This window comes from Acanthaster planci, linkage group LG04, assembly GCF_054643075.1.
Source record: "Acanthaster planci isolate LZ-2023a linkage group LG04, COTS_SCS, whole genome shotgun sequence".
Taxonomy (NCBI): domain Eukaryota; kingdom Metazoa; phylum Echinodermata; class Asteroidea; order Valvatida; family Acanthasteridae; genus Acanthaster; species Acanthaster planci.
Window position 1 is genome coordinate 13,323,744 of NC_141780.1, and position 12,447 is coordinate 13,336,190.

The window sequence follows — 12,447 nt, forward strand, 5'->3', positions numbered from 1 at the left end:
TCCTACTTTTAGGATTCAGCAGTATATTAAACAAGACTGTCCTCATCGCGTTAAAAGTCTAGATTTCAACAACTCAGATGACACTTCCAGAACTCTGTAGTTACCTTTCCAAAACGGCTCCATGCACACCATTTTCATTGTTAGCATTATAAAGCTGATTCGCTTGATATCGCATCCTCACAGATATATCACGCAGTATCCACAACAGCTAGGTACTTAGTTTTGATCGGAGTATCATTTAGTTGACGGCGAGATGACTCCACCGTTATCCCGTTTACTGGTGATTGCTGCCGTTTTGACGGCTCTTATGTCTACTTCCGGAGTTTTTCCATCTGATCATCAATGGACCAAGATTCTCACGCTGCCTGTCCTTGCGAAATTTGGCCTACTGTCCGGTTTGATGTACCTGGCGGGTGTGGTCCACAGTGCCATTTTCGGCCAATTCTGTTTCTATGGAAATGAAGGGCGAGATTCGTACCTCATCCGGAAGGCGCCCGGTGGTATGACGAAGGAAACCGCCATAACGGAGCTGAAACGATCACGGAAGATAGGTGACATTCCGCCCGTCTACCCAAATGGCTGGTTTGCTGTACTGAGGTCTGATGAAGTCAAGAAAATGGAAACGAAATATGTGCATGCACTAGGTGATTCACTTTTTTTGCAAATTATTCAGCGATAAAGTTGATGATAAAGTATTGTTTTGCCCGTGTGTCTGTAAAGACAAGAATTCACTTGTCAAAGAGACACATTTTTAGCGATTTCAAAGGGCTTGTAAAAGCGCGCACACCCCGATAGGTATATATTCTAACCAATAACATTCAGCTTAGCAGCACAAAAGTCTTACCACTCGACCACCGAGCTAGTGGAGGTCGAATTGTTGATTCGAATCGATATGTCTGCAGTGAACAGCTCAACTACACTACTCAACAAAATTAGACTCATACTCACTGATTATTTTTTTCAAAAATAGTATTTACATCATACCAAATATGCAATATGAGTGTCATCTTATTTGCTTATGTTCAGGCAGAAAACAAGAAGTACTTTGATTCCTGTCCTAAGCACACTTACACTACAGAGTACTGAAGTTCCATGAAACCGAAAGGACACTTTGGTTAGCACGTTGCACAGATCTCCTCTGGTACTGGCCAGCCTTTCTGTACCATTATGCACCCTAACAAATGACACTCTGAGACACCTTCTGTTATTGCATCCTATATCATTTGAAAAGCTTTGGCAACTTCAACATCAGTCAACTGTCTTCGAACAGCACTACAAATTATTTCCACCAGAATTAACGTGCGAAGAGATTGATATAAGACGGTCATTTTGAAATTGTGCAGTACCTGAGCAATATACTCACCAAATGCTTTTGACCCCTCCAGTCAATAGTACTCGGAAACACATGACAGATTATCTTTCATTCCATGCTGCATGAACGCTTCAGCGTACAGCATACAAAAACTAAATTCAGTGAGGTACACACCTGAACTTTTCAAAGACAAATGTCTGATCGTCCAATTTTTTTTTTTTTAGTTATGTATTCATTTTCATTTTTGTTAGTATGAACAGTTAAGGGCTCGTATTTATCGTCTTGACCAGGACCCAAAACATCGACTGTTTTCAATGTGATAAGATTGTCTTCTGGCAGTATGTGTCAAAAAATAAGCAACTATACTTTTGTACATTTACCGGCAGGCTTACATCTCGCTGTGTTTCGAGGGGAGAGTGGTCGGGTATACGTGGTAGATGCATACTGCCCACACCTTGGCGCCAACCTAGCAGTTGGCGGGAAGGTGGCGGGAGAGTGTATCGAGTGTCCTTTCCATGGTTGGACCTACCGGGGGGATGACGGCAAATGCGTCAAGATTGCCTACGCAGATAAAGGTAGGGCGTTTTCAATGGCATTATCCGGGAAGAAATGACACGCATCCTTAAGTTTCCCACATTTTAGTTGCATGCGGATGCTGACTGCTGTCCTACATTTAATCACTGAACTATTCATTCTTTTTCCAGCATCGATGTGTATGAGTACATACCAAAAGGGACTAAACCTGTTCGACTGTCTATTGGTACCAAGTCCAGCACCAACGATGCTCAGATGCAACCATGCCAATGAAATTAACATTTATATCTGTTTGCCCTTATAAGGCTAACGTGGTGCCGACAAGTGGAGCCCACAATGCCGAATAGACTTCAGCATGGACACTTGCTATGCAGTTACGCGTATGTGATATATAAGCATGTTCGGCAACCACGGATACATGCGAACCTCCTCTTTTCCCCCAAACTTTGACAAATCAGCAGCCACATGTAGAGGGTTTGTAGGCCATTACTTTTGTTACACAGGGTAATGTACAAAGAAGGCTTTACTGTAGAACAAAAGAACTGCCCTGTAACATGGCCACCACGCAAATCGTCTGTTAACCACTTTTGTTGGGAAAACGTGATGGCGTAGAAGGAAAACACAACGCAAGCGTCGTTGTGTGGCCCGTACCAACTCATGACGGACGTCATTATATAAAATCTGCCGAAATTGGAAGAGCCACTCTTTAATATTTTGGAAGAAATATGGGGCAGAGTTAAGTTCAATTTTCATTTTTCATGATCAAATCTTGTAGGCCCTATGGGTGCATTCCACCAAATCGTTGGATTCCTAGTCGAGAGCTCATTAATATTTTACGATCCCACGGGGCTTTTACAATAAGACATGCCATAATCAGGAGGGATCATGGAAACATTTCTATAAATCCCAAATTTGGAACTGATCGTTTCCACTTCGGGGTGTTTCTTTCACAAAAAAGCCCCAAATTGCGGACCTATTTTGGATAGAGGCAGGAGTGCTTAGTTTTACTACTCTTTGGGGGGGGGTATCTTCGGGGAAAGGTGAATAAAAAAACTCACATGGCTAAGCCCCATAAAATTGAAACGATCTTTTGGCCATAGTCTTGAATTTCCAGTGAAAAAAACGCGGCGCTATTTCGGTCTGATTTTGCACTGGTTTCTATGTGCGCGTCTTTGGTGTAGCGCAACCATTGATCTCCATTATAAAGACTGAATAGATCATCGCCCATTGTGCGTGTACAAAATGTGCGGCCGTACAATGGTGGCGCGCTGCGTTTCAGGAGGGTATTAATGTGGTGCTGTATAGTGCGTGTTTAGTCAAAATTGATTATGGAGAAAATGTTTCTAATGTAAGAATATCATTTCTCGAGTTAACAGACCATTTTCTCATTAAGTAACGCACTCGAAACTTATAATAACTAACCCGTTTTTTTTCTTTTTGTTGTGTTTGTTTTGTTTTGTTTTGTTTTTTCTTCATTTTTCACACCTCTTGTCTACGGTCTTGTTTGAGCCATGTTGTCACTTTGGGTCCGTTCAATCGTGATTTGTTGAGTGTGTAAACATTAAAGTTCCTCTAAGACCCACAATAGGTTTTACATTATTATATCCAAACTGCCCACGTGTTTTTCCGTCTGGTGTCAACGAGTCAACACTGAAAAACTTCTTCAAGTAAATGAAAAAATCGATAATTTTAATTTTAAAGAATCACGGGAAGCACTGTACTGAAATTCATTCATACACTGAATACATTTATTGAAAACCTGATAAGTGTGAGAATCTTTTCTAAGAGCCCAAAATGAGCAGAACTTTGACTGCGAGCCAAACTAATTGTTTGTGCCACTTTCAGCACAGCAGTTATAAATCAAATAAAAAAATTGAGTTCCAAACTAAAGATTTACATTTAACAACAACTTTCTGAAAAGAAAAGAGTCAGTGTTAACTGAGAACGAATCATTTTATAATTCAGACAAAGTTTCTTTCATTGCGTTGATTTAATTTCCTTGTTTGTTACTCTACTCGACGAAAACGTCAGCTCTCTGTCTCTCGCTCTAATTTCATCTCTGCCCTGAAGATGAATTCCGTCACATCGTATGTCACACGATTTGGGTTCAATGCATCTGCAGATCTCACATACACAAATCATGGCTTTCTTCGAGATTTTTCCAGAGACATCTAGGGAAAATAAACGACAGATTAATCATTCAGTTTTTAAAACCACTTTTACCGATAAATAATATTTCAGACGGTCCTAAGCATTATAGCACAAGGCGTGCAGAAAGCTTCTGAATGTGCAACTCACATATCAAAAGCTGCTCCTTCTTCCAAAATTGATTTTACCATCAATCTCTGGCAATTCTCTGCTGCGTACACCTCAACCATTACTCTTTCCAAATTTATCCATTCCGGCGGCAGAATTCCATTATTTTTCTTCGTAATCTAACAATTGAAGTACAATAACCTCAACCAGCAGTTTTGACATCTCCGTGTGAAAGTGCACGCCACAAAATTCGCAACGCTCGTTATTTACCCTCCTGAAAATATGCTCACGCTGGACGCGTTTTGGACGCGATATCCTATCCAGTCTTAATAAAGGAGATCAATGAGCGTAACCCTATGCACGCACATTATTTTTTCCATGACTTGTGACATACGCCCTCTATTGGCCTTAGTAATCACCAGCCGTTTTTAGAAACAGTCAGGCAAGACGGCACGATACGGCGGACGACAACACGACGCGACAGCACGACACGACGGTGCGACGACATGACGCGACGGAAGACATCAGGACGCGGCCTAGCCCACACGGCATAAAAACCATACAATGACAGGCGACGCGACGCTACGACGGTACGACGCGTCATCACGACGGCATGATACGACGGCAAGACGGGACGGCACGACGCGACATCATCAAGAAAAAGCACCGCGCGACAGCACGACGCGACGCCACGACGGCACCACACAATGTATTAAACACGGCAAAAAAGTAATGAGAAAAGATGCGACGGGACGATGCCACGGAGCTGCCGTAGCGTCGCGTCGTGGTGTTGGGGCGACAGAACGACGCGACGCAATTTTGGCGGCTAAAGTATCCTTTCCGTAGAAGTAGAAATTTATTTTGTCACTTGGGCATTGCTCAACAATTTTTCATATTTGTTATGTAGATTTAGATAAATTTTCGGCTCCTCCTTGTAGTTTATGGTTTAAGGGTCCCAACAATGTAATTTGGTTAACTACAACCCTTGAAAATACCTCTTTAACCTTATTTTCATTTTTGTGCTATTTCAAAAGAAATTTTTGATACCCTTTTGGTTTTTATGCAATTTTTATATTCATAAACAAAACTGTTAAGTCATTCCGGGGTAGACACTTTTTTCATTTTTTCTTGTTTTGTCTTTTCCCACGTACCTTTTATTTTTCTAGTAATTTTATTTCAGCTGCATACAGTTTCGAGAAACTCATCTCTCCTCCCTCTCATTCCATAGTCCCTGCATCATGCTTTGCCCTTCTTTCCTCTCATGTGTGTCCCACGACCGGATTATCCAAGACAAGGGACTAAAAAATATGAAGGGGGCTGCTAAAAATTTGTGGAGCCACGAAGATTTCAAAAAGTACTTTTCTATTCGAATCAACTTCCGACTAGCTTAAACATGTGCAGCTTAACATCAATGTGAAATGCAAATGCATGATACTTACAGATATTTCAAAACGGGTTTTGCTCCTACACAACGTATATTATATAACCCTGTTGTTTACTCAGTGTTCAATTGCTCAAGAGAGCTTGCAAAAACTTCAAAAGCTTAGTCGGGTGGAGCTTGAACCCACAACCTTCTGTTTTCCGAGCTTGCCGGGGTCGGTTGACCGGTCCGTGTCAGATGTAGCAGCGGGAACTGCACCCTATTACGGGATGTACTATGCGTCTGGGATGTTGATTTTTCATAACAGGTTTTGCTCTTACACCGATGTATATTTATAACACTGTATACTCAGAGTTCAAAGAACATCTTATAATGCTGATCTATGGACTATTTGCTTGTGATAATACGCGGCACTGCCCGGGGAACACTGATGCCGTTGGCCAACCGAACAGTTAATCTGGCCCAGGAGTGACGAAAGGCCACTTACAACCAACACACACTGCCTTCAGGGACAATATTTTTTTCAAAATACATGTATTACAAAATAATGACAAATTGCAACAACTGATATTCATGTTATCGCCATAAGTGAGAAATGGCTGGATTCGTCTTTCCCTGATGGCGTCATTAGCGACAAACACACCATATTTCGAAGGGATCGCAATTCTAGAGGTGGTGGGGTCCTTTTGGGCATTTCACCGGATGTTCAACCTAGTCCTATTAACCACCCTAGTGTGGACATGTTGGAATGTGTCTTTGCGACTTGCGTCATCAAAGGCGAGCGATGGTTGTGTGGCTCATATTATCGGCCGCCAAATGATGCAGCATCATTGGATAGTCTCGAGAATGCCTTGTTTGCCATGGATGTAAGCCAGAATGCTAATTTTGCCATCATGGGAGAATTTAATGTGAACTGAATGGAAGCTCACACATTTTTGTCCCAGCTGCAAAGTTTACCTTGGCCCATGTCCTGCATCAGCTCATTACTGATCCTACACACATTACGCCCAGTAATCGGGTCTTGTTATAGGATTTAGTTTTTACGACACATCCTCAAAAATGAACAAACATTTCTGTCCATGATGACTTTTCCCCATCCGATAATTCCATGATAAGTTTCTGTATACGTGGAACACCGAGTGTCACGTCTAGAATAACGAATCGTCACTATCTTTATTCCAAGTGTGACACTGGTTATCTACGTGAGCTTGTGAGACGTTCCCCATGGGACACAGTTTACAGTGTTGATGACACTTGGGATTGTCTCCTGGACCTCTTCTCTGCCTGTATTCATGAGAGCATACCCTGCAGAAATCAGCGTAAACGACGGAAACATTGGATGATGAACGACATTTTAACGCTTAAACGGAAGCGTTATCACCGAGCCAGAACATGTACGAATGATCTACTTTGTGACGGCTTGTTGGAAAAATATCGTCTTATCCGGAACAATCTGAAAAAATAAGATCAAGTCAGCCAAAGCTAAGCATATCAACCATTCGCCGAATCTTAACAACGGAAAACGTTTTTGGCAATTATCCCCCAATTACCCTTACTTCGGTGTTTTCGATATTGATTGAAAGTATTGTATCTGACAGTATTCGTTCTCAATTAGAAGTGAATGGATTAATATATGAGCTCCACCATGCTTTTAGGCCAGGCCCTTTTTGTGCAACACTTCTTACTGACACAATAACGGAGTGGTCTAACATACTGGATCAAGCCAAATCCTGTGTGCATGTTATATCTCTGGATGATAGCAAAGCTTTTGACTGTATTTTCGCACAATATTCTTATTAACAAACTCAAGAATACGTACGGGATTTGTGATCCCTTACTCAGTTGGATTAATTCTTTCCTTGTTGGGAGGAAGCAGAGTTGTTTTCCATGGTGCTGAATCTGCCTGGTCTAATGTTACATCTGGAGTTCCACGGGGTCCGTCTTAGGGCCTCTACTTTTCAACATTTATATAAATGACTTACATTTACATCAGTCTGTGAAATCCCCCTAGGCACTATGCAGATGACACTTTTTTTACACAGGCAGATTCAAGGGGAAAACGATTTGATGTCTCTCCAGACAGATCTTGATGAAATAAGTTCCTGGTCAAACAGAAATTTACTCTCATTGAATCCTGTTAAGTTTAAGTTTTTATCTCTTACTAGAATGCGTCGTCGCCCATATCAGCCTACATACCTTTTTATAGCACTCAGATTCTTGAAGTTACCGAGCGTAAACTACTTGGTGTTCACATGCAGAATAAATTGTCTTGGGACACACATGTTAATTTGGTGACAGCTAAAGCATATAAAACATTGGGTTTTATTCGTTGTGGGTGATTGAAGTTCAAATACGCTGCTTACATTGTATATATCTATTGTGCTACCCACTCTAGATTACTGTCCTCCTATTGGGCATGTTTACCGTGTTAAACACGAAACACAACTGGAAAAGGTTCATTCTTCACTAGATGAGGAAAGAACAACCTTTAAGTAATAGACTTGCTAGGACAGGAATTACTTATTTCTGGCATTTGTATGCAAGGAGCTGCTTTCTACTAATCGTGTTGGCATGTCCTTTTTAAATTTGTTACTTGTTAATATTAGACACGTGGCTACTAAGCTTGTCTTTTATCATTTGCCTGCCCACACTGACGTAAATCCTACACCCCTTGCCATTTCGCACGTATTTGGAGCACCTTGCCTAGTGACTTGGCTAATAATCGGATATGCGCCCCTCTCCGTACGTTTTTGAGTGAGCTGAAGGACCACTTTGCTGGCTAGGCTCTTTTTTAACCCATTGTCATATTTTTATCTTAATAATGATTATTTTTTTGTTACGCTCTTTCTTGCCTGACCTTTCTATTTTGGTCTTGGGAGACATCCTACGCCTTTTAGCTACAGTTTATTTTTAAGCTTTTATGTTCTCCTGGGCGGCCCGCTTGTTGCATGTTCAATGCCCCCAAATAAATATTATTATTATTATTTCAGACAAATATACGACAAGCACTACGAGGGCACGTTTTACGTGCACTCAACGAAGAAACACGTCGGCTGCAATAGGGTCACCTTCACCGACACGCGAACCAAGCGTGCTTTCTGGAGGTATATCAGTCCCTGCAAGGCAGTAAAAAGGGAGAGCTACCAGGAACAGGTAAGGTCAAGTACAGTCGGCGTTGTTACAGCGAATACCGTGTGTAATCAGTGATCACTTGTCTCTTTGTTATTTGGTTTATTTAGGCGGTTAGCGGGAAAAGTGGGTCAAGATGCCGGGCCTCCTCATTTTTTCCCTGATTTTACACGATAATGATGACGGGGACTAATGCATTCCCCTATAACCCCAAAGCTTGTTAAGGCCATCTCATTTAGCTTCATATTTGAGAAAAGCGGGGCAAAAGCCTCACCTCCCAGGGTATGAGGGACAGCACTGGATCTGCCTAATACCCCCATCATATTCTGCGACGACGTTGTAGAATGTTATTAAAACGTGGCCAAGACTAGACAAATAGATCTACAACATAATGACGTAATGCAGTGTTTACAACGGTGCATTGTGGGTGAAAGGTGGGGATGTTGCAGGAGTGCGTCGACGTGACACGTTATGTGTAACGTATACTATATGGCGTGTGTATCGACCTGACACGAAAAAAAAAAGAAAAAATAAAAAAATTCCCGATTACCGTCCGAAATGGTCAATGTGAACTGCTGTGTTCCATTGTCTTTATCAAGCACTCAACGAACGCCAGAGCTGCGTTTTTTTAACTTCCAAGGGACTGCAAAAGGAGACAGATTTCCGTGAGAAATAAGGTCATTTATTTATTTTCATATAGACTATTTTTATTTTTTTATTTTCTTCGTGACAGGTCGATACACACGCCATATAGTATAAGTTACACATAACGTGTCACGTCGACGCGTTCCTGCAACATCCCCACCTCTCGCCCACAATGCACCGCGGTAAACATTGCATTACGTCATTATGTTGTAGGTCTATTGTTGTTTCAAGATTGCACACAGTGGTTCCCGCGTTGCCCGCACGTGTAGGAAGCTAGCATTACGTTCTCGGCACAGTTAAACTGAGCGTGAGTCCCGACTCTGCTAAGCCTTGCAATCGGATCATTCCACGATGTTAAAGACTTCCATACAACAGTGCTACGACCAGAACGATCACGGTGCGATGGTAATACGTTGTATAACTTGTGTGGTGCTTTTGTGGCTCGCGGCCGTTTCCGAGAATTTCCTATACATATTGGCTGAAACAGTGCTCCGATGGTAGCGACATAAAAATTCTTCCCAATCGAGCTGCGAATGTACCACGTCTATAAAGATCCAACTACGATGCTGGCACTCCAAAACTGCCTGTATTCCGCTTCGTAAATTTTTAGCGTGCTCAAAATTTTGGCACGACCTGCCCGTCTATTAAGACCCTACCAAGTTGCTATCAGTTCACACAATGTACGAAATCTAAGCACGATTGGCCACGATCTACCTATTCTCAAGTTGACAACGTGTTTAAGTGTGGGGGAGGGGTTAGTCTTTGTCTGCATTATTCGAGAAATGGGCGATAAGTGCATTATGTGGAGTGTCTACATCTTAAGTACATTTTTTCTTTATTTAGCACGGGCCAGGGTTGACGTTCGTCAATTTCGCCAAGGAAATCTTAGTTATTGCCGTCACACCTGTTGGGCCAATGAGGCAGAAAATGTCATACACGCTATACAGCCCATATACCAGCGGAATAAAAAATGCACTCGTGAACAAGTTGCGATTGTATTTTAATTTTCTTGTGGTAAGTACGTCGTGTAGCCTGTAATCACTATTAAGGTTCCCTTTATGATTATATATTTCTCATTTTTTGGCTTTGGAGGGTCGATCATTAAAAATCTTGAGTTAAAAGTTGCTTGGTGATGAACACACAAAAACTCAATATATAAGAAAAAGTGTTTTTCTTATTCAGAATGAACTTTGACGGATGAGTTTTAAGTAACCAAAATGCGTAAATTCATATCTCACAACGATTTATAAAAGTTACATGAAATGAACAAAACTGTATGTATAGCCATCACTTAGCCTAACGGTAACGTTTTCAGTTCAAAGGTGCAACAAGTATAGTTTGGTGATTAAGCCCTCCATCGTCGGTTGTTCTGTCAACAAATTTTTTGTATAATTTTTTACCCCCATCGCATACTGGATAGGCGCATAAAATGTTTCTTTTGAAGCATCTTTGATCCACTTAAGAAGCAAGATCTTTTCAACTACATACATACAGCATTTAACTTTGCGCACTAAATGTGATGAGTGTGCAAAAAATTCAGCGATGTGTGTGAGTTTGAGATTGGGAACTTTTGATTTTTCTACTTAAAATACAAAGTCCGTTATTACTTTAATGACTTTACGTCAAATACTGTCTCCGAAAAACAGATCGTCGTAAGGACTTGCAAAAATTGTAATTAACCTGCCACGTATTTTGTTCTCTGGTAGCTACAAGCTGACTTCGTCATCTGGGCCAATAAGAGATACCAAGCCAGGCCGGTGTTCATTAAGGAGGACAGCCCTATCGCAGCACATCGCAAATGGTTCTCTCAATTCTACACAGAGCACAGTCCAAGATTCAATCCTCCTAATCCACTGCAGTGGTAAACATCTCAGAAAGTTTAATTCTCATCTCAGAAAGTTTAATTTAGAGAGATTGGCTATTCAAGACACTGTCTAAGACAGCTACAAGTTTAAAAGATTTCCCCATCGTTTACTTTCGACAAATTTGACTTATTTGATTGGCGTGCCTCACCAGCAAATCTCACTGGGACGGATGGAGGTGCCTGGTAGCCATTACAGTGGAAATCAACCGAACCCTCTATCCCTGCGTCCTTTCATAAATGTCCCAATTCAGTTCTTCTTGCATGAGTCATTCATTAGAAACAAACATTTTGAACGGCTTCATAGTAAATGACTGTAGCTCTTTGACGTGCAAGAAGCTCCACATTGTCTTCTGACTCACAATCACTGGTAACTCCCGGGCTTAATCGGTGCAGTACTACAAATAAAATATCACCTCCAAATAAGGCCTTGATGAAATATTCATTTGAATATTAATTTGTAAAACTACTTGATCCGAAAGGGAAATGTTATGCCAAAAAATTGACTTCTCATTTCTGAAAAATCTAAAATATATAATAACCTAGAAAATTTGGTGTTAAAGTTCGCAGGTAAAATGTTACGAAATTATATTCTAAAGTGTCTAATTGTATTAGCTGAAATATAGCCTGAATAAAATATGTTTAGCAATTTTTTTAAGGAATAAGATGCTTTTGAAAGATTCTAAAGTCTATTCTAACCTTTGCTGGCAAGAACTGCGTCATGCCAGCTCGACTGAATCAGAGGTAGTATAGTAAGTTAAATTTTGCAAGTCCAAGTCAAATCTAAAGTCATTTTTTGCAAGTCTAAGCTCAGTCACAAGTCATTTAGTTCAGTCACAAGTCAGGTCACAAGTCATTTGATCACAGGTCAATTCAAGTCACAAGTCAATTTGATCAGCCTAATTTCAAACTTTAATGGGTTCTATGAAGTAGTTGTCTGACTTGCGTTGGTAACGAGTCATAATGTGCAAGTCGAAGTCAAATCATACGTCATTTTTTGCAAGTGTAAGTCAAGTCATAAGTCCAAAACTGCTAGTTACAAGTCAAGTCCCAAGTCACAAAAGTGGCGACTCGAGTTCGACTCGAGTCCAAGTCAAGTGAATCGAATCTACAACTCTGGACGGAAACCATGGTAGGCATATCTTCGTAACGTTGTTAATTCTCGTTCACACATGTGCACGTGAAGTCAGAGAAAACGTGCATGAACAAGATAAACATGAACAAGAACGATAAAGTTTTTACCCATCTGCAGGTGACTTGTCCAGAATGTTAATTGTAGAATACACAGTTAAAAGCAACAAAACGACTATGCATCATTAAGACCCTGAA

At 41.0% G+C, this 12,447-nt stretch overlaps 1 protein-coding gene across 1 annotated transcript; it reads left to right on the top strand.

Annotated features, from left to right (window-relative positions):
* LOC110985648 (cholesterol 7-desaturase nvd-like) lies at nucleotides 1-12,007 on the top strand. The gene is made up of 5 exons (XM_087135532.1): nucleotides 1-644; nucleotides 1,699-1,887; nucleotides 8,338-8,636; nucleotides 10,101-10,271; nucleotides 10,964-12,007. The coding sequence occupies exons 1-5, from the start codon at nucleotides 254-256 to the stop codon at nucleotides 11,120-11,122; spliced, it is 1,209 nt and encodes a 402-aa protein (XP_086991658.1). The 5' UTR covers nucleotides 1-253; the 3' UTR covers nucleotides 11,123-12,007.
* Nucleotides 12,008-12,447: the final 440 nt, after the last annotated feature.

Bases quoted from the DNA above. Each gene is read 5' to 3' on its own strand.
- LOC110985648 (XM_087135532.1), top strand. From the start codon at position 254: ATGACTCCACCGTTATCCCGTTTACTGGTGATTGCTGCCGTTTTGACG. The intron at 8,637-10,100 runs GTAAGGTCAAGT...TTCTTTATTTAG, and splicing joins GGGAGAGCTACCAGGAACAG to CACGGGCCAGGGTTGACGTT. The intron at 10,272-10,963 runs GTAAGTACGTCG...GTTCTCTGGTAG, and splicing joins TGTATTTTAATTTTCTTGTG to CTACAAGCTGACTTCGTCAT.